The sequence below is a fragment of the Pan paniscus genome, chromosome 8, assembly GCF_029289425.2.
Source record: "Pan paniscus chromosome 8, NHGRI_mPanPan1-v2.0_pri, whole genome shotgun sequence".
In the NCBI taxonomy this organism is placed as follows: domain Eukaryota; kingdom Metazoa; phylum Chordata; class Mammalia; order Primates; family Hominidae; genus Pan; species Pan paniscus.
In genome coordinates this window covers 106,840,000-106,866,542 of record NC_073257.2, presented here as the reverse complement: position 1 = coordinate 106,866,542, position 26,543 = coordinate 106,840,000, and the positions used below count along the sequence as shown (strand labels likewise).

Sequence of the window (26,543 nt, the reverse complement as noted above, 5' to 3'; positions counted from 1 at the left end):
TAGGGGACCTGTAGACAGGACTGCCCAGTCCAGCGACACCGATCTTTATCCCCCTGGGGCTCAGCAGGGAGCCCAGACTACTCTGAATTCCACAGATGAACAGATTATCTGAGGAAACAGAGAAGTTCCCCCAGAAAACAAGGATCAAGCTGTGCTATATCAAGTTGTCCTAGTCACAGCTGGCTTTTGCTCATAAGTGCCATCTACTGACATGTATGTCAAACTGCACAGGCCAATATAAAACTACCCACAGAAGTGAACACAGCTATAGAATCAAAGTCAAAGGCCCTACCCAACATACTTTATAGTCACATCCCGTAGGAAGGGGAAGAGAAAAAGGAAAGAACAAAAATAGGGAGAGAAAAACAATTCTATCTGCACAAAAATAATTTCAAAAATCAGAAGCGGCAGCCTCTCCAAATAAGAAGAAACCAGCATAAGACTTCTGGCACCATGAAATGTCTGAATGTTGTAAAATCTCCAAAGGATCACATGAACTCCCCAGCAATGAACCCTAACCAAACTGGCAACTCAGAAATGACAGATAAACTATTCAAAATATGGACTGCAAGTAAGCTCAGTGATCCAAGGCAGGGTTGAAAATTAATGCAAACAAACTACTAAAGCAGTCCAGGAAATGGAGCGAGAAGTAAACATCTTAAAAAGAAATCAATCAAAGCTTCTGGAATTGAAAGAGTCACTTAAGGAATTTCAGAATACAATTGAAGCGTTTATCAATAGACTGGACCAATTTCAGAGCTTGAACACCAGTCTTTTGAACTAACCAAGTCAGACAAAAATAAAGAAAAAATAATTTTAATAAATGAACAGTCTTCAAGAAATATGTGATTATTTAAAAGGAGTAAACCTAGGAATTATTGGCATTCCTGAGAGAGAAGAAAAAGTAAACAATCTAGAAAATACATTTGGATTAATAAGTTGAGAAAATTTTCCCAAACTTGCTAGAAAGGTAGACATCCAAATACAATAAACCCAGGGAATATATGTGAGACACTATACAAAATTAACATCACCAAGGCATTTACTCACCAGGCTGTCCAAAGTCAAGGCTAAAAAATAATTTTAAAGGCAGCTAGAGAAAAAAATCAGATCACATACAAAGAGAACCTTGTCAAGCTAAAAGGATGCTCAGCCTATTTTCAACATTCATTTTAATAAAAATTACAAAAAAGAATTTTATATTTTGCCAAACTAAGCTTCAAAATCAAGGAAGAAATACAATCTTGTCCAAACAAGTAACTACCAGGAAAATCTGTTACCATTAGACCAGCCTTATAAGAGATCATTAAGGGAGTTCTAAGTATGGAAGTGAAAGAACAATACCTGCTACCACAAAACACACTTAAGTATATAGCCCACAGACTCTATAAAGCAATCACACAATAGAAACTACAAAGCAACCAGCTAACAACTTCACAATAGAATCAAAACCTCATATATCGGTGTTAACATTGAAGATAAAGTCTAAATGCTCCACATAAAAGGCAAAGAGTAGGAAGTTGGATTAAAAATAAGACCCATCCTTCTACTGTCTTCAAGATTGCAAGGCCCATCTCCTACTAGTAGAAGTAGAAGACCCATCTCAGACCTAGAAGACTCAATTCAGACCTAGAAAACCCTAAAGAACTTTCCAAAAACTCCTGGAACTGACATACAACTTCAGTGAGATTTCAGTACACAAAATAAATATGCAAAAATCTGTAGCATCTTTAAACACCAAAAATGTTCATCCTGAAAGCCAATCAAGAACTCAATCCCATTTACAATAGCCACAAGAAAAAACCTAGGAATACAACTAATAACGGGGGCAAAAAGGTCTCTACAAGGAGAGCTACAAAATACTGATGAACAAAATCATAGATGACACAAACAAATGGAAAAACAGTTCATGCTTACGGATTGAAACAATCAATATCATTAAAATGGCTAGATTGCCCAAAGCTATCTACAGATTCAATGCTATTCCTATCAAACTACCAATATTATTTTATTCTAAAATTCATATGGAACCAAAGAAGAGCCCAAATCCAAAGCAATCCTAAACAAAAAGAACAGTGGGAAGCTTCACATTGACTTCAAACTATACTGTAAGCTACAGTAACCAAGAGAGCATGTAACTGGTACAAAACACAAATTGAACAGAAGTAGAGAAGCCAGAAATAAAGCCACACACCTATAGCCATCTGATCTTCAACAAAGTTGACAAAAAATAATCAATGAGGAAAGAATTCTCTATTTAGTAAATTGAATGAGGATAACTGACTAGCCATATGCAGAATGAAACTGGAACACTTCCTTGAACCATATACAATAATTAACTCGAAATGGATTAATGATTTAAATTTAAGACCTCAAACTATAAGAATCTGATGGAAAAAAATCTATAAAATAACATTCTGGATACAGGCTTTAGCAAAGAACTTATGAATAATTCCTCAAAAGCAATTGTAACCAAAATGAATATTGACAAGTGGGACCTAATTAAAGAGCTTCTGCACAGCAAGAGAAACTATCAACAGAATAAACAGACAACCTACAGAATGAGACAAAATATTTGCAAACTGTGAATCCAACAATGTTTCAATAGCGAGAATCTATAAGGAAGTTAGACAATTCAACAAGTTAAAAAACAAGTAACCCCATTAAAAAGTGGGCAAAGGACATATGTCCTTCCAAAGAAGACACACACATGGCCAACAAGCATATGAGAAAATACTCAACATCACTAATCATCAGAGAAATGCAAATCAAAACCACAATGAGATATCATCTCATGCCAATCAAAATGGATATGATTAAAAAGCCAAAAAATAACAGATGTTGGTGAGACTGCAGAGAAAAGAGAACACTTATATACTACTGGTGGGAATGTAAGTTAGTTCAGCCACTATGGAAACCAGTTTGGAGATTTCTCAAAAAACTAAAAGCAGAACTACCATTCAATGCAGCAATTCCACTACTGGGTATGTACCCAGTGGAAAACAAATTGTTCTACCAAAAAGACACGTGCTAGTATGTCCATTCCTGCACTATTCACAATAGTAAAGACATAGAACCAACCAATCATGTGTCGCATAAACAAAATGTGGTGTATATACACCATGAAATGCTATGCAGCCATTAAAAAAAATCATGTCTTTGCAGCAACATAGATGTAGCTGGAAGCCATTATCTTGAGAGAATTAATGCAGCAACAGAAATCCAAATACCACATGTTCTCATATAAAAGTGGGACACAAAGATGGAAAAAATACACAAGGAATTACTATAGAGGGTAGAGAGATATAAAGGCAAGGGATGAAAAACTACCTATTGGGTACTAGTCTCACTACCTGTGTGATGGCATTATTTGTACCCTAAACTTCAGCATCACACAATATACCTATGTAAGACACATGAACGTGCACTTCAAAATAAAAGTTGAGAATATTTGGAGCCAAGATGGCTGAATAGGAACAGCTCCAGTCTACAGCTCCCAGCATGAGCGATGCAGAATATGAATGATTTTTGCATTTCCAACTGAGGTACTGGGTTCATCTCACTGGGGATTGTGAGACAGTGGGTACAGGACAGTGGGTGCAGTGCATGGAGCCTGAGCTGAAGCAGGGTGAGGCATCACCTCACCTGGGAAGTGCAAGGGGTCAGGGAATTCCCTTCCCTAGCCAAGGACAGAAGGCATCTGGAAAATAAGGTCACTTCCACCCTAATACGTGCTTTTCTGATGGTCATAGCAAATGGCAAACCAGGAGATTATATCCCGTGCCTGGCTCAGAGGGTCCTATGCCCACTGAGGCTCACTCATTCCTAGCACAGCAGTCTGAGATCAAACAGCAAGGCAGCAGCGAGGCTGGGTGAGGGGTGCCCCCCATTGCCAAAGCTTGAGTAGGTAAACAAAGTGGCTGGGAAGCTCGAACCGGGTGGAGCCCACCGCAGCTCAAGGAGGCCTGCCTGCCTCTGTAGACTCCACCTCTGGGGTCAGGGTATAGCCAAACAAAAGGCAGCAGAAAATTCTGCAGACTTAATTGTCCCAGTCTGACAGCTTTGAAGAGAATAGTGGTTCTCCCAGCACAAAGCTTGAGACCTGAGAATGGACAGACTGCCTCCTCAAGTGGGTCCCTGACCCCCTTGTAGCCTAACTGGGAGGCACTCCCCATTAGGGGCAGACTGACACCTCACAAGGCTGGGTACTCTTCTGAGACAAAACTTCCAGAGGAACGATCAGGCAGCAACATTTGCTGTTCACCAATATCCGCTGTTCTGCAGCCTCCGCTGCTGATACCCAGGCAAACAAGGTCTGCAGTGGACCTCTGGCAAACTCCAACAGACTGCGGCTGAGGGTCCTGACTGTTAGAAGGAAAGCTAACAAACAGAAAGGACATCCAGACCAAAATCCCATCTGTATGTCACCATCATCAAAGACCAAAGGTAGATGAAACCACAAATACAGGGAAAAAACAGAGCAGAAAAACTGAAAATTCTAAAAATCAGAGTGCCTCTCCTCCTCCAAAGGAACACAGCTCCTCACCAGCAATGGAACAGAGCTGGATGGAGAATGACTTTGATGAGTTGAGAGAAGTCTTCAGACAATCAAACTAGTCTGAGCTAAAGGAGGAAGTTTGAACCTATGGCAAAGAACTAAAAAACCTTGAAAAAAGATTAGATGAATGGCTAACTAGAATAACCAATGCAGAGAAGTCCTTAAAGGACCTGATGGAGCTGAAAATCATGGCACAAGAACTACGTGACGAATGCATAAGCCTCCATAGCCGATTTGATCAACTGGAAGAAAGGGTATAAGTGATGGAAGATGAAATGAATGAAATGAAGTGAGAAGAGAAGTTTAGAGAAAAAAGAATAAAAAGAAACGAACACAGCCTCCAAGAAATATGGGCCTATGTGAAAAGACCAAATCTACATCTGATTGGTGTACCTGAAAGTGACGAGGAGAATGGAACCAAGTTGGAAAACACTCTGCAGGATATTATCCAGGAGAACTTCCCCAATCTAGCAAGGCAGGCCAACATTCAAATTCAGGAAATACAGAGAACACCACAAAGATACTCCTCGAGAAGAGCAGCTCCAAGACACATAATTGTCAGATTCACCAAAGTTGAAATGAAGGAAAAAATGTTAAGGGCAGCCAGAGAGAAAGGCCGGGTTACCCACAAAGCGAAGCCAATCAGATTAACAGCTGATCTCTCAGCAGAAACTCTACAAGCCAGAAGAGAGTGGGGGCCAATATTCAACATTCTTAAATAAAAGAATTTTCAACCCAGAATTTCATATCCAGCCAAACTAAGCTTCATAGGTGAAGGAGAAACAAAATCCTTTACCCACAAGCAAATGCTGAGAGATTTTGTCACCACCAGACCTGCCCTAAAAGAGCTCCTGAAGGAAGCATTAAACATGGAAAGGAACAACTGGTACCACCCATGGCAAAAGCATGCCAAATTGTAAGATCATCAAGGCTAGGAAGAAACTGCATCAACTAATGAGCAAAATAACCAGCTAACATAATAATGACAGGACCAAATTCACACATAACAATATTAATGTTAAAAGTAAATGGGCTAAATGCTCCAATTAAAAGACACAGAGTGGCAAATTGGATAAAGAGTCAAGACCCATCAGTGTGCTGTACTCAGAAAACCCATCTCACATGCAGAGACTCACATAGGCTCACAATAAAGGGATGGAGAAAGATCTACCAAGCAAATGGAAAACAAAAAAAGGCAGAGGTTGCAATCCTACTCTATGATAAAACAGACTTTAAACCAACAAAGAACAAAAGGGACAAAGAAGGCCATTACATAAAGGTAAAGGGATCAATTCAACGAGAAGAGCTAACTATCCTAAATATATATGCACCCAATAACGGAGCACCCAGATTAATAAAGCAAGTGCTTAGAGACCTACAAAGAGACTTAGACTCCCACACAATAATAATGGGAGACATTAACACCCCACTGTCAACATTAGACAGATCAACGAGACAGAAAGTTAACAAGGATATCCAGGAATTGAACTCAGTTCTGCACCAAGCAGACCTAATAGACATCTGCAGAAGTCTCCACCCCAAATCAACAGAATATACATTCTTTTCAACACCACACCACACCTATTCCAAAATTGACCACATAGTTGGAAGTAAAGCACACCTCAGCAAATGTAAAAGAACAGAAATTATAACAAGCTGTCTCTCAGACCATAGCACAATCAAACTAGAACTCAGGATTAAGAAACTCACTCAAAACATGGAATTTTTGCATTCCATGGAAACAATGGAAACTCAATTACATGGAAACAAAAAAGCCTTCAAAAAATCAATGAATTTAGGAGCAGGTTTTTTAAAAGATCAACAAAATTGGTAGACTGTTAGCAAGACTAATAAAGAATAAAAGAGAGAAGAATCCAACACACGCAATAAAAAATGATGAAGGGGATATCATCACCGATCCCACAGAAATACAAACTACCATCAGAGAATACTATAAACACCTGTACAAAAATAAACCAGAAAATCTGGAAGAAATGGATAAATTCCTCAACAAATACACTCTCCCAAGATTAAACAAGGAAGAAGTTGAATCTCTGAATAGACCAATAACAGGCTCTGAAATTGAGGCAATAATTAATAGCTTACCAACCAAAAAAAGTCCAGAACCAGACGGATTCATAGCCGAATTCTACCAGAGGTACAAGGAGGAGCTGGTACCATTCCTTCTGAAACTATTCCAATCAATAGAAAAAGGGAATCCTCCCTAACTCATTTTATGAGGCCAGCATCATCCTGATACCAAAGCCGGGCAGAGACACAACCAAAAAAGAGAATTTTAGACCAATATCCCTGATGAACATCAATGCAAAAATCCTCAATAAAATACTGGCAAACCGAATCCAGCAGCACATCAAAAAGCTTTTCCACCATGATCAAGTGGGCTCCATCCCTGGGATGCAAGGCTGGTTCAACATATGCAAATCAATAAATGTAATCCAGCATATAAACAGAATCAATGACAAGAACCACATGATTATCTCAATAGATACAGAAAAGGCCTTTGAGAAAATTCAACAGCTCTTCATGCTAAAAACTCTCAATAAATTAGGTATTGATGGGACGTATCTCAAAATAATAAGATCTATTTATGACAAACCCACAGCCAATATCATACTGAATGGACAAAAACTGGAAGTAATCCCTTGGAAAACTGGCACAAGTCAGGGATGCCCTCTCTCACCACTCCTATTCAACACAGTGTTGGAAATTCTGGCCAGGGCAATCAAGCAAGAGAAAGAAATAAAGGGTATTCAATAAGGAAAAGAGGAAGTCAAATTGTCCCTGTTTGCAGATGACATGATTGTATATCTAGGAAACCCCATCATCTCAGCCCCAAATCTCCTTAAGCTGATAAGCAACTTCAGCAAAGTCTCAGGATACAAAATCAATGTACAAAAATCACAAGCATTCTTATACACCAATAACAGACAAACAGAGAGCCAAATCATGAGTGAACTCCCATTCATAATTGCTTCAAAGAGAATAAAATACCTAGGAATCCAACTTACAAGGGATGTGAAGGACCTCTTCAAGGAGAACTACAAACCACTGCTCAATGAAATAAAAGAGGATACAAACAAATGGAAGAACATTCCATGCTCATGGGTAGGAAGAATCAATATCGTGAAAATGGCCATACTGCCCAAGGTAATTTATACATTCAATGCCATCCCCATCAAGCTACCAATGAGTTTATTCACAGAATTGGAAAAAACTACTTTAAAGTTCATATGGAACCAAAAAAGAGCCCACATCGCCAAGACAATCCTCAGCCAAAAGAACAAAGCTACCTGACTTCAAACTATACTAGAAGGCTACAGTAACCAAAACAGCATGGTACTGGTACCAAAACAGAGATGTAGACCAATGGAACAGAACAGAGCCCTCAGAAATAAGGCCACATATCTACAACTATCTGATCTTTGACAAACTTGACAAAAACAAGAAATGGGGAAAGGATTCACTATTTAATAAGTGGTGCTGGGAAAACTGGCTAGCCATATATAGAAAGCTGAAACTGGATCCCTTCCTTACACCTTATACAAAAATTAATTCAAGATGGATTCAAGACTTACATGTTAGACTTAAAACCATAAAAACCCTAGAAGAAAACCTAGGCAATACTATTCAGGACATAGGCATGGGAAAGGACTTCATGTCTCATACACCAAAAGCAATGGCAACAAAAGCCAAAATGACAAATGGGATCTAGTTAAACTAAAGAGCTTCTGCACAGCAAAAGAAACTACCATCAGAGTGAACAAGCAACCTAGAGAATGGGAGAAAATTTTTGCAACCCTCTTGTCTGACAAAGGGCTAATATCCAGGATCTACAGAGAACTCAAACAAATTTACAAGATAAAAAACAAACAACCCCATCAAAAAGTGGGCAAAAGATATGAACAGACACTGCTCAAAAGAAGACATTTATACAGCCAAAAAACACATGAAAAAATGCTCATCATCACTGGCCATCAGAGAAATGCAAATCAAAACCACAATGAGATACCATCTCACACCAGTTAGAATGGCGATCATTAAAAAGTCAGGAAACAAAAGGTGCTGGAGAGGATATGGAGAAATAGGAACACTTTTACACTGTTGGTGGGACTGTAAACTAGTTCAACCATTGTGGAAGTCGGTGTGGCGATTCCTCAGGGATCTAGAACGAGAAATGCCATTTGACCCAGCCATCCCATTACTGGGTATATATACCCAAAGGATTATAAATCATGCTGCTGCAAAGACATATGCATACGTATGTTTATTGTGGCACTATTCACAATAGCAAAGACTTGGAACCAAGCCAAATGTCCAACAATGATAGACTGGATTAAGAAAATGTGGCACATATACACCATGGAATACTATGCAGCCATAAAAAATGATGAGTTCATGTCCTTTTAGGGACATGGATGAAGCTGGAAACCATCACTCTCAGCAAACTATCTCAAGGACAAAAAACCAAACACCGCATGTTCTCACTCATAGGTGGGAATTGAACAATGAGAACACATGGTCACAGGAAGGGGAACATCACACTGGGGCCTGTTGTGGGGTGGCAGAGTGGGGAGGGATAGCATTAGGAGATATACCTAATGTAAATGACGAGTTCATGGATGCAGCACACCAACATGACACATGTATACATATGTAACAGACCTGCACATAGTGCACATGTACCCTAAAACTTAAAGTATAATAAAAATAAATAAATAAATAAATAAATAAATAAATAAAAGTTGAAATTTTTTTTAAAAGAAGGCATTTCATATGGTATCATTTAAAATCCTCAATGGTCATAACTAAATAAAAAAATTTAAGATAAACTTGCCTTTTAAACTAAACCAGACCCTTGCAACAGAAGAAAAAAGAATATCTAATACCTACATAAATTGAAAACTATCTCATGTTCAAGGATTGGAAGACTTAATATCGTTAAGATGGCAGTACTCCTCAAAGTGATCTAAAAACTCATGCAATCCCTACCACAATACCAATGGTCTTTTTTCCAGAAATGGGAAAGTTGATTGTTCAATTAATATGCAACTACATGGTGATGAAGCAGCTACGTTGTCTGGGATATACACCCTCAGGTTTGTCATCATGCCCCAGAAAAATTTAGGACACGGACACATCTGAGTGGGTTATGTAGCAGAAAGTTTAATAGAAGAAAGGAGAGAAAAAAGCAGCTTCTTGTGAAAGAGAGGGACATCGGAAAAGGGGAAAGGAGGTGGACCACAGCAGACTGCATAGGGAGGCTGGAGGAAGCAGTGTCTGATTTACATATGGCCCAGAGATTGGTTTAATCAGGTGTGACATTTACATAGTGGGTGGGGAAGGAGCCGCCATTTTGAACTTGCCTGGTCACAGGTAGTTCTTTACTACCAGCATTCACTCGTGCAAGCTTCCAGCTTCCTTGTGTATGTCTGCAGCTCGATTTTACAAGCTGCTCTTTGTTAGAAAATGATTTGGGGCTGCTTTCCATTATAAAGAAAAACCTTACTGAGGACTCCCAAATGCTTACTATTTGCCTAAGTAATTTCTACTTAATTTCTGTATCTGTGAGTACTCAGTTTCCAACTTCAAACTTACTACAAACTGTAATAATCAAAACAGTGTGGTACTAGCATAAAGATAGACATCAAGACAAATGGAATAAAACTGAAATCACGAAATAAACCTAAAGATCTATGGCAAATTTACTTTCATCAAGGGTGCCTAGACCATTCAATCCGAGGAAAGAGTCTCTTCAACAAATGGTGATGAGACAACAGGACAGCGAAATGCAGAAGAATGAAGCTGAGATCTCCCTTACTTCACTCCAAATGAAAAATATAACTGAAAATGGATGGAAAAACTTAAATATAAGAGCTAAAACGATAAAACTCTTAGAATAAAATGTAGGGGTAAATCTTCATGACTTCATATTTGGCAATAGATTTATAAATTTGATACCAGAGTGGCAAAAGGAAAAATAGATAAACCAAACTTCATCAAAATTAAACTTTGTGCAGCAAGAATGTAATTAAGAATGTGAAATGACAACCAACACAATGGGAGGAAATATCTTCATATTATGTATATGTAGGAGTTTAATGTTTTGAATACATAAATCATTCTAACAGCTTAAAAAGAAAAATAAAGTCAACTTAATTTAAACAGAAAATGTACTTGAATGGCATTTATCCAAAGAAGATATACAAATGGGTAATAATATATTAAAAGAAGTTCAAAATCATTGGCCATTAAACACAAGTTAAAACCACAATGAGAGCTGGGCGCAGTGGCTCACACCTGTAATCCCAGCACTTAGGGAGGCCAAGATGGGCAGATCACCTGAGGTCAAGAGTTCGAGACCAGCCTGGCCAAAGTGGAGAAAACCCGTCTCTACCAAAAATATAACAATTAACCAGGTGTGGTGGCACATGCCTGTAATCCCAGCTACTCTGGGGGCTGAGGCAGGAGGATTGTGTAAACCCAGGAGGTGGAAGTTGCAGGGAGCTGAGATCATGCCACTGCACTCCAGCCTGGGTGACAGAGTAAGACTCTGTCTCTAAATAAATAAATAAATAAATAAAACCACAATGAGATAACACTTTATATTCACTAGGATGGCTTCAATAAATACAGAAAATTACAAGTATTAGCAACTATGTGGAAAATAGAAATCCTTCTACATTGCTGGAAGGAATATAAAATGCCACATTCACTGTAGAAAAGATTGGCTCTTATATACAAGAAGATAAGCATAAAATTACCATTTGACCCAGCAATTCAACTCCTGAGAATATACCCAAGAATGATGAAAATATGCCCATAAAGAAACATACACAAATGATCAAAGCAAGATTATCTATAAGAGCCAAAGGTTGGAAACAATGCAAATGTCCATAAACAGATTATTAACAAATTGTGATATATGTGCATGGAAAAATAAAATATATTTCAGTGACAAAAAAGAATGAAGTACTGATACATGTTGCAACTTAGATGAGCCTCCAAAACATTATAAGTGAAAGGACTCAGACATAACAGGTTACATATGCTGTGAGTCCTTTATATATCCATAACAGGCAAATCCATAGAAACAGAAAGAAGATTAGAGGTAATTACATGATGGGTTGGAGGAATGGAGTGATTATTTAATGAATATGATATGTTTTTGTGAAGTAATAAAAACATTTTGAAACCAGAGAAAGCTGGTGGTTGTACAACATTGTGAATACACTAAATACCACTCAAGTCTACACTTTAAAATGGTTAATTGTATATTGTGTGAATTTCACTTCAATTTTAAAAATGGCATAATTCCCTGATCTACTGATTTAATGCAATCGTGTCAAAATCCCCATTGGCTCCTTTGAGAAAATTGACAAGTGTATTCTAAATTTCATATGAAGATTCAAGGGACCCAGAATAGTGAAAACGTATTGAAAAAGAACAACAAAGACTCACACTCCTTGATTTGATATAATAACTTGATATTAATACAATACTACAGTAATTAAGATGGTGTACTATAGGGATTACGACAGACATATAGATCAATGGAGTACAATTGAGAGCACACAGAAAAAAACCCTTCACACATTTATAGTCAATTGGATTTTGACAAGGTTGCCAAGGCAATTCAATAGGGGAAAAAATAGCGTTTTCAACAATGGTGCGATGACAACGGCATTGATGTTTACGCGTTATCTGATAGACACTAAATTCCAACTGTTATCTGTACAAATCATTTTTGTTCTCACTCAATAAAGCCTTCCTTTCCCTCTTCCATCCACCTACTCTTTCCCATCACCCACCTCTGCACCTCCATGTAGAGCATTCCAACCCATCTGAAACCCCTCCTCTGACTCTCACTGCAAATATTTTATGGCCTATTTCAATTTGTAGGAATGCAGGAAACCCACCTAGGTTAAGCCATTCTTTCCCATTCTCAAATAAACTGTGTGCAATAATGACACCCATCTTCATCATAGGGCATATTTTATGTTTTCATATTTGTCAGTAATTGATTCCATTTCACCTGGAATGTGCATTCTGTTTCTCCTTGGGTAGATTTATATATTTATACTTTAAGTTCTGGGATACATGTGCAGAACATGCAGGTTTTTTACGTAGGTATACACGCGCCATGGTGGTTTGCTGCACCCATCAATCTGTCATCCACATTAGGTATTTCTTCTAATGCTATCCCTCCCCAAGTCCCCCACCCCCTGACAGGCCCCGGTGTTGATGTTCCCCTCCATGTGTTCTCATTGTTCAACTCCCATTAATGAGTTAGAACATACAATGTTTGGTTTTCTGTTCCTGTGTTAGTTTGCTGAGGATGATGGTTTCCAGCTTCACCCATATCCCTGCAGAGGACATGAACTCATCCTTTTTTATGGCAGCACAGTATTCCATGGTGTATATGTGCCACATTTTCTTTATCCAGACTGTCATTCATCAGCATTTGGGTTGGTCCCAAGTCTTTGCTATTGTGAATAGTACTGCAATAAACATACGTGCACATGTGTCTTTATAGTAGAATGATTTATAATCCTTTGGGTATATACCCAGTAACAGGATTACTGGGTCAAATGGTATTTCTTGTTCCAGATCCTTGAGGAATCAGCACACTGTCTTCCATAATGGTTGAACTAATTTACACTCCCACTAACAGTGTAAAATCATTCCTATTTCTCCACATCTTCTCCAGCATCTGTTGTTTCCTGACTTTTTAATGATCACCATTCTAACTGGCATGAGATGGTACCTCATTGGGACTTTGATTTGCATTTCTCTAATGACCCAGTGATGATGAACTTTTTGTTCTTTTTGCTTAGATTTTCTTGGCTATGTGGGCTCTTCTTTCATTCCATATGAAATGTAAAGTAGATTTTTCTAGTTCTGTGAAGAAAGGCAATGATAGCTTGATGGGGATAGAATTGAATCCAAAAATTACTTTGGGCAGTGGCCATTTTCATGATATTGATTCTTCCTATCCATGAGCATGGAATGTTTTTCCATTTGTGTCCTAGGTATTTTATTCTCTTTGTAGCAATTGTGAGTGGGAGTTCACTCATTATTTGGCTGTCTATTATTGGTGTATAGAAATGGTTGTGATTTTTGCACATTGATTTTATAACCTGAGACTGTACTGAAGTTGCTTATCAACTTGAGATTTTGGGCTGAGACAACGGGGTTTTCTAAATATACAATCATGTCATCTGCGAATAGAGACAGTTTGACTTTCTCTCTTCCTATTTCAATACTTTATTTCTTTCTCTTGCCTGACTGCCCTGGCCAGAGCTTCCAATACTATGTTGAATAGGAGTGGTGAGAGAGGGCATCCTTGTCTTGTGCTGGTTTTCAAAGGGAATCCTTCCAGCTTCTGCCCATTCAGTATGATATTGGCTGTGGGTTTGTCATAAACAGCTCTCAGTATTTTGAGATATGTTCCATCATTACTTAGTTTATTGAGAGTTCTTAGCATGAAGGGTGTTGAACTTTATCAAAGGCCTTTTCTGCATCTATTGAGACAATCATGTGGTTTTTGTCATTGGTTCTGTTTATGTGATGGATTACATTTATTGATTTGCAAATATTGAAACAGCCTTGCATCTCAGGGATGAAGGCTACTTGATCATGGTGGATAAGCTTTTTGATGTGCTGCTGGATTTGATTTGGCAGTATTTTGTTGTGGATTTTTGCATTGGTGTTCATCAGGGATATTGGCCTGAAATGTTCTTTTTCTGTTATGTCTCTGCTCTGCCCAGTTTGGTTATCAGGATGATGCTAGCCTCATAAAATGAGTTAAGGAGGAGTCCCTCTTTTTCTATTATTTGGAATAGTTTCAGAAGGAATAGTGTCAGCTCCTCTTTGTGCCCCTGGTAGAATTTGGCTGTGAATCCATCTGGTCCTGGACTTTTTTTGGTTGTTAGGTTATTAAATACCGCCTCAACTTCAGAACTTGTTATTGGTCTATTCAGGGATTTGACTTCTTCCTTGTTTATTCTTGGGAGAGTGTATGTGTCCATGAATTTATCCATTTCTTCTAGATTTTCTAGTTTATTAGCATAGAGGTGTTTATAGTATTCTCTGATGGTAGTTTGTATTTCTGTGGGCTCAGTGGTGATCTCCCCTTTATCATTTTTATTGTGTCTATTTGATTCTTCTCTTTTTTCTTCTTTATTAGTCTAGCTAGTGGTCTATTTTGTTATTCATTCATACAATAAAAACTTAAAGTGCTTCTCAAGCATTACTGTTTGACCAGTTAAACATCCTTAGTAAACACAGAACTAGTCAACAAATCACAAATTCACAAGCAGTCACATAACTAAGCTTTTGTTTACATTTTACCTTCTCCATTTTCATCAGGAAGCAATCAATAAAGTCCTGAGGGTTGTTCATGTCCATCGATTCTTGGTGTTCTTTTACTTTCTCCAAAATATAACTTTTCATAAAAGCAACGTTTTTAAGTAATTTGTTGTGAGTTCCCGGGAAGTAATCAATGATAGGAGAAAAATTATTGCAGATCTAAGAGAAAACAATAATTTATTAAATTAAAAGATTTTAATAAAAGCATACATACCATATACCAAGCTCTGGTTGTAAATTACAGCTATAAATATAAATAAAATATATTGTATATCTTGATGGGGAGATTTTTATTGTACATATGTAGTAATTCTCTGATTATAAAAGATTTGAGAAAGAAAATTCTGACCAAAGGATCAATTCTAACCAGATGATAATCATTTCCTAGACTCAGACTTCCTTTTTATAGTATAAAAGCATCTTTATGTTAATTCTGTTACTTTTTACAATTCTTCTCTATAATCTTGAAATATAAGATGGCATGAATTACTACATTCACGTTTTGTAGATGACAGCATAGGTTAGAAGAATTTGGACAACCTGATTGATAGTACAAAGCTAGTCCCTACTATATTGATTTCTATCAAGCAGCCTCTGAAATGGAATTAGTATTTTAGAAGTGGGAGGGGCTCAAAGATACTTCAAATTCCAACTGTGCACCAGAGCAGTTAAATGACTTCTATAAAATCACACAGTTATTATTTAGGCAGAGAATAAAACATGCCAACTCAGCACAGGGTGTAAGTGTGATGTCTGTTTATGGTTCATACACCATAAAACCAATAATTTTGTCATTCCTAACCCAGCTATCTCATCAGCTAGAATCCCAACTGAGATATCAAACACCCCTGCCCTATTCAGTGTTTCTTGGCAGCTTCTATGGTCCCACATATTCTCCCTCCTTGAAGGAGATAATGTCTTTTAAATTAGGATATTTCTGCCACATAATACAACAAAGTGTGAATTGAAGGACAAGTCTTGTGAGTAATGGGAGCCTCCAAAGTGCCTGGATATCCATGGAGTGCTATGAGCACGCTTTAGGGCTGTCAACAAAGTACTTTACAGAAACAGGGCTTTGGAGTTTAGCAGAGAAAACATTGATGAGGGAGCTAATGGGCTTAGAAATCAGGCCTATATTGACGTATTTATTTCCCATGCATAAAATAAAGGGCTTGGCCATCTTTCCCAGATATTCACCCCAAGGCTGTCTGGGCAAGACTGTAGTATTCAAAAATGCACTTCAGAGCTTGATCCATGTAGAATTTTGGATTTGTCAGAAAAAAAAGAGAATAAGTGGTTTCTCAGGAAGCAAAAATCTTGGCCTTACCTGGATCCAGGGGCTGCTCAAAATCTTGACGTTTTCATTCAACTTTTCCATCAAGTTAAGAAATTGCTGATCTTTATAATCAAAACGTTTATGGAAAATAATGGAGCAGATCACATTGCAGGGAGCACAGCCCAGGATGAAAGTGGGATCACAGGGTGAGGCTAAAGAATTAGAAACAATTTAAAATACTATTAAACTTTAGATATAAAACACTGTATTTGTTAACAGATAACAGTAGTTTAGAAATTATCTTACCTACAAATTCCCTTAACAGCAAAAAAGAGTTCGGCATGCATAAAATCAACACTTCACTTTTACATTAATCCTGAGTTGACCATTACAACCTAGCTGGTTAAATAATGGTTGTTCAAATGCTAAATTTACATTCCCAGCCTATTTGTCTTTTACTTTGGAAAGAACAAAAAGACATTTTCTAAAAACCTAATAATTCATGTTTCAGAGGGAATCACATCAGTCTGCAAAGTCAGTAGACAACAAGGCACTGAGATGGAAAGGGCAAGAATAGTTGGAGATTTCAAAGCTTTTTATATATAATGAATAGCTGAAAGAGTCATGGGTTGAACCAGTAGAGAGGAACCAAAGAGACTGTGGATGAATTCATGTATTTAAGAAAATAAATGTAAGAGCAGAATGTGTTTTATGAGAAGGAAAACAAATATAAATGAATAATATGCCTAACATATTATTAGTTTGTTATGTTAACAAACTAATATCAAATTAACATAGATTAGTTTGTTAAAAAATTAAATGAAAACTTTGTTGTTGTTGTTTGTTGTTGTTGATTTTTGTTTATTTGTTTGTTTTGAGATGGAGTTTCACTCTTGTTGCCTGGGCTGGAGTGTAATGGCACGATCTCAGCTCACCACAACCTCTGCCTCCTAGGTTCAAGTGATTCTCCACCTGAGCTTCCCAGGTAGCTGGGATTACAGGCATGTGCCACCACATCCAGCTAATTTTGTATTTTTAGTAGAGACAGGTTCCTCCATGTTGGTCAGGCTGGTCTCGAACTCCCAACTTCAGATGATCCACCAGCCTTGGCCTCCCAAAGTTGTGGGATTACAGGCATGAGCCACCACGCCTGGCCAAAAACTTTTATTTTAAATATAAATCCCAGGTAAGGCAAACAAGAAAGTGTAAATTGATAAGTGGAGTTTTTTTCTTCTGTAGCTTTTTTAAAATGAATTTTCTTCTTTAGGAACTAAATGCCCTCATCTCTAATCATCCTGCAAATTTAACCTATTTAATTTGATATTGATTAGGCCCAGCCTATCATTTAATAGCTAAATGAATTAAATTATAGGAAAAGTTTTCTTGTTTGGTGGAGGATCTCTGAAATGAAGTTGTTATAATCAAATGATTGATAAACTTTATATTTTTTAAATTTTATTTTACTTTAAGTTCCAGGATACATGTGCAGAGCGTGCAGGTTTGTTACAGAGGTATACATGTGCCATGGTGGTTTGCTGCACCTATGAACCTGTCATCTAGGTTTTAAGCCCCACATGCATTAGGTATTTGTCCTAATGCTGTCCCCCTGCTGGCCCCCCATGCCCCAACAGGTCCCATGTGTGATGTTCCCCTCCCTGTGTCCATGTGTTCTCATTGTTCAACTCCCATTTATGAGTGCAAACATGTGGAGTTTGGTTTTCTGTTCCTGTGTTAGTTGCTGAGGATGATGATTTCCAGCTTCATCCATGTTCCTGCAAAGGACATGAACTCATCCTTTTTTATGGCTGCGTAGTATTCCATGGTGTATATGTGCCACATTTTCTTTATCCAGTACATCATTGATGGGCATTTGGGTTGATTCCAAGTCTTTGCTATTGTGAACGGTGCCACATAAACATACATGGGCATGTGTCATTATAGTAGAATGGTTTATAATCCTTTGGGCATATACCCAGTAATGGGATTGCTGAGTCAAGTGGAATTTCTAGTTCTAGATCCTTGAGGAATCACCACACTGTCTTCCACAATGGTTGAACTAATTTACACTCCTACCAACAGTGTAAGAGGGTTCATATTTCTCAACATTCTCACCAACACCTGTAGTTTCCTGACTTAGTAAGGATCACCATTCTAACTGACATGAGATGGTATCTCATTGTAGTTTTGATTTGCATTCTCTAATGACCAGTGTTGATAAGCTTTTTTCCATATGTTTGTTGGCTGCATAAATGTCTTCTTTTGAGAAGCATCTGTTCATATCCTTTGTCCATTTTTGATGGGGATATTTCTTTTTATCTTGTAAATTTAAGTTCTTTGTGGATTCTGGATATTAGCCCTTTGTCAGATGGATAGATTGCAAAAAATTTCTCCCATTCTGTAGGTTGCCTGTTGACTCTGATGCAGTTTCTTTGGCTGTGCAGAAGCACTGTAGTTTAATTAGATCCCATTTGTCAATTTTGGCTTTTGTTGCCATTGCTTTTTGTGTTTTAGTCACAAACTCTTGGCCCAGGCCTATGTCCTGAATGGTATTGCCTAGGTTTTCTTCTGGGGTTTTTATGGTTTTAGGTTTTATGTTTAAGTGTTTAATCCATCTTGAGTTAATTTTTGTATAAGGTGTAAGGAAAGGGTCCAGTTTCTGTTTTCTGCATATGGCTAGCCAGTTTTCCCAGTACCATGCTGTTTGGTTACTGTAGCCTTGTAGTATTGTTTGAAGTCAGGTAGAATGATGCCTCCAGCTTTGTTTTTGCTTAGGATTGTCTTGGCTATACAGGCTCTTTTTTTGCTTCATATGAAATTTAAATTATTCTTTTCTAGTTCTGTGAAGAAAGTCAATGATAGTTTGATGGGTATAGCATTGAATCTATGAATTACTTTGGGCAGTATGGCTATTTTCACAGTATCGATTCTTTCTATTCATGAGCATGGAATTTTTTTCCATTTGTGTCACCTCTTATTTCCTTGAGCAGTGGTTTGTAGTTCTCCTTGAAGAGGTCCTTCACATCCCTTGTAAGTTGTGTAAGTAGGCATTTTATTCCCTTTGTAGCAATTGTGAATGGGAGTCCACTCATGATTTGGCTCTCTGCTTGTCTATTATTTTGTATCCTGAGGCCTTGCTGAAATTGCTTATCAGCTTAAACAGTTTTGGGGCTGAGATGATGGGGTTTCTAAGTATACAGTCATGTCGCCTGCAAACAGAGACAATTTGACTTCTTCTCTTCCCATTTGAATACCCCCTTGACTGATTGCTCTGGCCAGAACTTCCAATACTATGTTGAATAAGAGTGGTGAGAGAGGGCATCCTTGTCTTGTGCTGGTTTTCAAAGGGAATGCTTCCAGCTTTTGCCCATTCAATATGATATTGGTTATGGGTTTGTCATAAATAGCTCTTATTATTTTGAGATATTAAACTTTATAGTTAAAGAGCTCCCAAATTCACATATATATGTTTCAGGAAGTCAGGGACCCTGAATGGAGGGACCAGCTGAAGCCATGGCAGAAGAAGATAAATTGTGAAGATTTCACAGACATTTATTAGTTCCCCAAATTCATTCTTTTATAATTTCTTACACCTGTCTTTACTGCAATCTCTGAACATAAATTGTGAAAATTTCATGGACACTTACCACTTCCCAAATCAATACTCTTGTGATTTCCTATGCCTGTCTTTACTTTAATCTCTTAATACCATCATCTTCCTAAGCTGAGGACGAATGTCACCTCAGGACCCTGTGATGATTGTGTTAACTGCACAAATTGTTTAAACAATATGAAATCTGCACCTTGAAAAAAGAACAGGATAACAGCAATGTTCGGGGAACAAGTGAGATAACCTTGAAGTCTGGCTGCCTGTGGGCTGAGCAGAACAGAGCCATATTTCACTTCTTTCAAAAGCAAGTAGGAGAAATATCACTGAATTCCTTTTCTCAGCAAGGAACATCCCTGAGAAGAATGCATTCCCAAGGGGTGGTCTCTAAAATGGCTGTTTTGAGAACGTCTGTCTTTTACAGTTGTAGATAAGGGATGAAATAAGCCCTGGTCTCCCATAGTGCTCCCAGGCTTATTAGGAAGAGGAAATTCCTGCCTAATAAATTTTGGTCAGACTGGTTGTCTGCTCTCAAACCCTGTCTCCTGATGAGATGTTATCAATGACAATGAGTGCCTGAAACTTCATTAGCAATTTTAATTTCACCCCGGTCCTGTGATCTCGCCCTGCCTCCATTTGCCTTGTGATATTTTATTACCTTGTGAAGCATGTGATCTCTGTGACTCACACCCTATTCACACATTCCTTCCGCTTTTGAAAATCACTAATAAAAACTTGCTGGTTTTGTGGTTTAGGGGGCATCACGGAACCTGCCGACATGTGATGTCTCCCCTGGACACCCAGCTTTAAAATTTCTCTCTTTTGTACTCTTTCCCTTTATTTCTCAGACCAGCCAACACTTAGGGAGAATAGAAAAGGACTCACATTGAAATATCAGGGGCTGAATTTCCCCTGATATCTATAGGCCCTAAATAGTGACTTTAATCAAAAGTACTCTGAATGAATGGCCAGGCATTGAACAGTTGGAAATCTGTTAGTTTGTGTGTGTCATTCACAGATAAATCTGATTTTCAGTCTTTCACTTCATTGGGAAAACAGAATTTAAAAACAAGGTAATTTGGTATCCAAGCTGATAAACAGATTCATTGTAAAACTTATAGATGAGTAGAGTTGGCCATGGAAAAAAAATAATTAACATAAATTTCTAAGCCAAAATTTCATAAATATGGTTGGAAAGAGATAAGCAAAACTGAAACAGAGCCAAATCATACATAGGGAATGCAGATTACAGAGTTATTACTAATAAGTAAAATCTTGTTAAATAAATCATTTTATAAATTGACATTTGGGTATTTCACAGAATTATGCTACAGGATGTATTTACTGAAAATATATAAATCAATACAGTAACAAGAAATAATTAATACTATTTTAAAAATAATGCTGTGTTTACAGAGAAATAATAATTGATGAGAACTGCACTAAGATATGCCTAAGCAATAAAAACTGTAGAATGTCATTACTGGCCAGAATGGCAAGCATGGGCCTAAAAGAAACCCCAGAGAAGTCAGTGAGGCTGACCATACAAACACAGTCCAATTAAATAAAAGCACATGCCATTTGGTTCATGCTCCATATGGGTATGATAGGGCCATTCCCACCGTGTCGACTTGTCAAGTATTCTCTGGTCACATGTTCTGGAATAGGTAATGGGAAAAACACTGCTCTTTAACTCTTTCAAAAAATGAACTCAAAATCTATATTCATCATTTCTTATTTGAAAGCAAAAAAGCAAAATTCAGGAGAACATGGGATTAAATGAACCTTTTATACCCACACTGTATGCACAATCATGCCTGTACACACACAGCACAAATATGTGCAAATTCCCTTGGCTCTCAGCTTCAAACCCCCGCTTCACATGAGCTAACAACTAGGACTCATAATGAAAGATATGGCCACCCCTGAAATGTTTCCAAGAATGTCAGTAGAGAAGATAGTAGTCCAGTAAGGTCAGTGATATGGAGTAGGGTCACCCACCCTTGGTTTTTCTCAACTCCTCCACAAGGCAGCGGGCTTCCTCTTGAACACGGTCCTCAATGCTCCTCTTCCCCATCCCAAAATTCCGCAGCGTCATGAGGGAGAAACGCCGGATCTCCTTCCATTTCTTTCCATTGCTGAAAACAATTCCTAACAGGAAGAGAAACGAAACTAGGAGGGAGATCCCAGGCAAGAAAGAGGAAGCTGACACTGGGCAGCCATGTGGATGGGCCAAGCTCTGCCCGAGGAGCTCTGTAAGTCTCTGTTTTCCATCCTCCCCATCCCCAAGACAGATGCTGAAACAGGCACATGCACACCTACCAAATCCTCTGTTAGCTCTTTCAGCCAGTGGGAAAATGCCTCTTCCAGAAAACTCCTCTCCAAGATCAATCAGGGCTTCCTTCACTGCTTCATATCCATGCAGCACCACTATGGGTTTCAGGCCAAAATACAGAGTGAACACAGGGCCATAGACCCTTGAGAGCTAGGAAAGTAGATAGAGATAACAGCAAATGAAGTCACTATTTTGTCCATTTGCTAAGCCTGATTTAGCATGATATTTTCATTGTATTTGTATGCTTTTATTCAGCCACACAGGCTTCAAATATTTCTGAATTTTAAATAGAAACATGATGATGATTATACTTGCCACTCAGATGGCCTATGATGTTCAAGGCAATGGTCAGACAATTGCTATGCAGATCACAATTAATACTCACATCAACATGTTCAGCAGGTCTATTTACTCTATTTTAAACAAACGGCCAGGTGTGGTGACTCCTGCCTGTAATCCCAACACTTTGGGAGGCCAAGGCAGGTGGATCACAAGGTCAGGAGTTCAAGACCAGCCTGGCCAACAAGGTGATACCACGTCTCTACTAAAAATACAAAAATTAGCTGAGCATGGTGGTGCATGCCTGTAATGCCAGCTACTTGGGGGACTGAGGCAGGAGAATTTCTTGAATGGGGACCTGGGAGATGGAGGTTGCAGTGAGCCAAGATTGTGCCACTGCACTCCAGCCTGAGCTACAGAGTAAGACTCTGTCTCAAAAAAAAAAAAAAAAAAAACTGAGCTCAGAGAATGACAAATTCATTTTCAGTGTCTCACAGCTAATGTACAGCAGACCCAAATTTGAAACTCCGCTTATTCAAACACTGATGCTTGAGAAATTTATCAGCACTTTCGAGTCCACCTTAAGACCAATACCCAGCTTCAAGAACTAACAATTTCCTGGTTTAAGAGCCTTTTATGATTAGCATGCATCATAGCATTTATACTAAAAATATCTCTCTATGGACTCCACCTAGGACTCCCAAAAGCCCACATAGAGGCCGCTATTGCCAGGTCAATAGTCCTCACAGCAGTACTCCTAAAATTAGATGGCTATAGGATTATACAAATCACCTTAATTCTTAACCCCCTAACAGAGTTTATAGCTTATTCCTCCCTCATACTATCCTTATGAGAAATAATCATAACAAGCTCCTTTTGTCTGTGCCAAACTGATCTAAAATCACTCATTACTTTTCCATAAGCCACATGGCACTTGTTATCATAGCTTTTCTCATTCAAACCCCCTGAAGTTTTACCAGTGCAACTGCCCTAATAACTGCCCACAGATTAACCTCATCCCTATTATTCTGCCTTGCAAACTCAAACTACAAACGAGTTCACAGCCAAACCATACTACTAACACAAGGCCTTCAAACACTTCTCTCCCTGATAGCCATGTGATGACTCCTAGCTAGTCTTGCCAACCTTGCCCTGCCCCCTACCATCAATCTAGTAGGAGTAGTCTTCATAACTACAGTGTCATTCTCTTGATCTAATCATACCATCATGCTTATAAGACTTAATATACTAATCACAGCCCTTTACTCTCTGTATATGGTAATTATTACACAACAAGGGGTGTTCACATATCATATTAACACTGCTAAACCATCTTTCACTTGAGAAAAAACCCTAATACTTATACATCTTCTGACCTTCTTCCTACCATTACTAAATGCTAAGGTCATTTTGGGGTTTATATATTGTAGCTATAGTATAATTAAAACACTACTTTGTGGATCTAAAAATGGAAGTCTATAACTTCTTTTCTACCACTTATCTGCTTTTGCTGGTCCTGAACCCACAGTTATTTCCTTTACAACAGGCATAAATTAATTCTTCAGAGAAGTTTAATTTTCATGGCTATTCTGAATAAAACACATGGCTAATATAGTAGAGGACTTATTTAATAAAATCTCTAATAACAAACATGTTCCTTACTGTAGGGAGACCCCCCCTGAAACTATTGCTACGGAATAAAAGATGAAATGCTCCCGATTATTGTAAATACAAAATTGCATGCAGGATTGTGTAAGGACAATGCCAGGCTGGACTGCCAGAATGAGCCAACAGCGCGTGATGTGCTTCCCCCTGCAGAGAGCCTATGAATGGACATGCAGTCAGGGAGGTTTCACATCACCAAGATTCCTATCCCAGAAAAGCAGATGTTCATAGCTCTGGGAATGGAATGCGACCTTTGTGGAGAACCTATAAATGGACGCATGGGGGGCACCTGTCCATATGGATAAGATAGGGCTATAAACGCCCTCATCTTGCCATGGCTCTTCTAGGCCTCTTTAGGGTTAAGGCATACTCCCTTCTGAGAATTTCTGGTCTAACTTGTTGTCTAGCTTCACATCCCATTTCCACGGATTGTTTGTAACCAGCTTTTGTTGCAATTGTTACTGCTGATTAATATCTTGCTAATCATAGGTTATGGAAAGATTGTGTTTCTGTTTTAAGGCTCTGTTAGAAATTACTGACGCACACACTATATTGTAAATTCTTATCTCCGTATACTGTACTTCTACATACAAATGTACTGTACTTCTACATACAAATGTTATGTTAAAGAATTACTTCATCCCCATGTGACCATCTCACCTCATAATCAAATGACCCTAAATCCCTCACTAACCTACCCCTGCCCTCACTAAACTTAATAATAAATGCTGGTATATCCAGTGCATTCTTGGCACCATGGGACCAGAAGGCGGTGACCCCCCTGGACCCAGCTTTCACTATCTTCTGTGTGTCTATTATTTCTCAACCTGCCGATACACCTAGGAACAAAGAGAGAGCCCAGTTGCTTTGTGGGCTGCTGACCAGATCCCACAATACCTTACCATTTACCTTCAGCCAAAAATTATAGCAAATGGTTATGAAATGAAGAAGGAACACAGCTTTTCAAACTATTGACACTTGTTATTTTGAATCTAACATGCAAAGACCCAAATCTTTCTCTACTCACAAAATACATGGTTTCATTCCACTATTTCTGACACTGACAGACTGGAAAAGGCAACAAAAGCCTTTCAAAGTATTTTACTTTACCATTACCTCTTGTAACAACGTACCTCTAGGGATACACTTTATTTAAAAAATACAGGTGAATTTACTTACCTTTTGCAAGCCACTGAAGGAGCATACTTACATTGGTTAAGGATTTGCTGATGTCCTTAATACCTATCTGTAGGATATTTCCAATCACTGGGAGAGGAGTGGGGCCAGGAGGGAGTTTTCCTCTCCCAGAGCTCTGTCTCCAGAGTGAAAGGAGAAGCAAACATGAGAGACAGAGCACAAGGACCACAAGAGAATCCATTGAAGCCTTCTCTTCTTGTTAAGACAACCATGAGCTTGCACTCCAAGCCTTTTATAACACTCCATGCTAATTCGGTGTGTGCCTCTTTGATGGATAAATTGACCAATCACCTAGGTCCACTATATGCTCCTTCTGAAAGGACTTTGACCCACTGATAGAGATAAAAATAAAATGTCCTTTGGCCTTGTTCTCCTTCGTTCCATTGTCCACTCTGTACATTCCAGTTTCACTGTACTTGGTGGGAGCCTAGGTATTGGTAATAAAAAACAAATGTTAACCCAGATGGTTCTAATGCACCATCATAATTGAGAGCACTGAAGTAAATAATTTGATGCAAAAGCAATTACTCAAAATTCTGAATTCTTAGATTAATAACCAGTTGGGAATTTATGATTTAACAGAAATGGCCATATTCCATGCCTTGTATATTTAAAAAGTATGTCAATGCTATATCAAAGATTAGGAGACTTTGTTCTTTATAATGAAATCCTTTCAAATATTTAATATAGCCTACTAAAAATACAGCAGCCTAAACATGAAATAGCTAACATAACTCATATATCTTAAATAACCAAACATATATCAAGTAAATTACCTTAGCAGATATAAACACCTTTACCATTAAACCCCCTAAAAAAAAATTCCTGAAGGCAGGAATTGTTATTTTTTATTTTTCAAATGGGAAAAGGGAGACCCTGGGAGAACAGGACACCTGTTGGTGCCACACAGCTCATAGCTGGCAGAACTGGGATTTGAGCTGAGGTCTTCTGATGCCCATCGTGGTGTATTATCTCTTACACCAGAGCTGCCTTGAGAACAATTTTAGCAAAATAAAACAAACTTCCAAACATTAGTTATTCTGAATATACACCACATTTATTCTGTTCATAAAACAGGCTTCACATTAAATAGAACCCCTTATTTGTCTCTAAGGGAAACAGCACCAGAGATGCTCATGAGAAGAAATAAGGGATCTCCCTTCTCCATCACTGCAGAAGTGAAACGCTCAGTGTAACTGAGGGAAGAATTTGGTGCTAAGGGTTTGAGAAACTAGGGCTT

The 26,543-nt window shown here is 38.3% G+C and overlaps 1 protein-coding gene across 3 annotated transcripts in view; it reads right to left on the bottom strand.

The window, feature by feature from the left end:
- CYP2C9 (cytochrome P450 family 2 subfamily C member 9) overlaps nt 1-25,509 on the bottom strand; it is a 51,595-nt gene extending 26,086 nt beyond the window's left edge. Inside the window, exons 1-5 of one of the 3 annotated variants that reach the window (XM_003825387.7) lie at nt 25,317-25,509; nt 22,150-22,312; nt 21,829-21,978; nt 16,275-16,435; nt 14,930-15,106 (exon numbers count right to left, since the gene is read on the bottom strand). In XM_003825387.7, coding sequence (XP_003825435.2) covers nt 14,930-15,106; nt 16,275-16,435; nt 21,829-21,978; nt 22,150-22,312; nt 25,317-25,484 — 819 coding nt within the window. In that variant the 5' untranslated portion in view covers nt 25,485-25,509. The other 2 variants (XM_055093166.1, XM_055093167.1) reach the window with 2 other exon arrangements.
- Nucleotides 25,510-26,543: the final 1,034 nt, after the last annotated feature.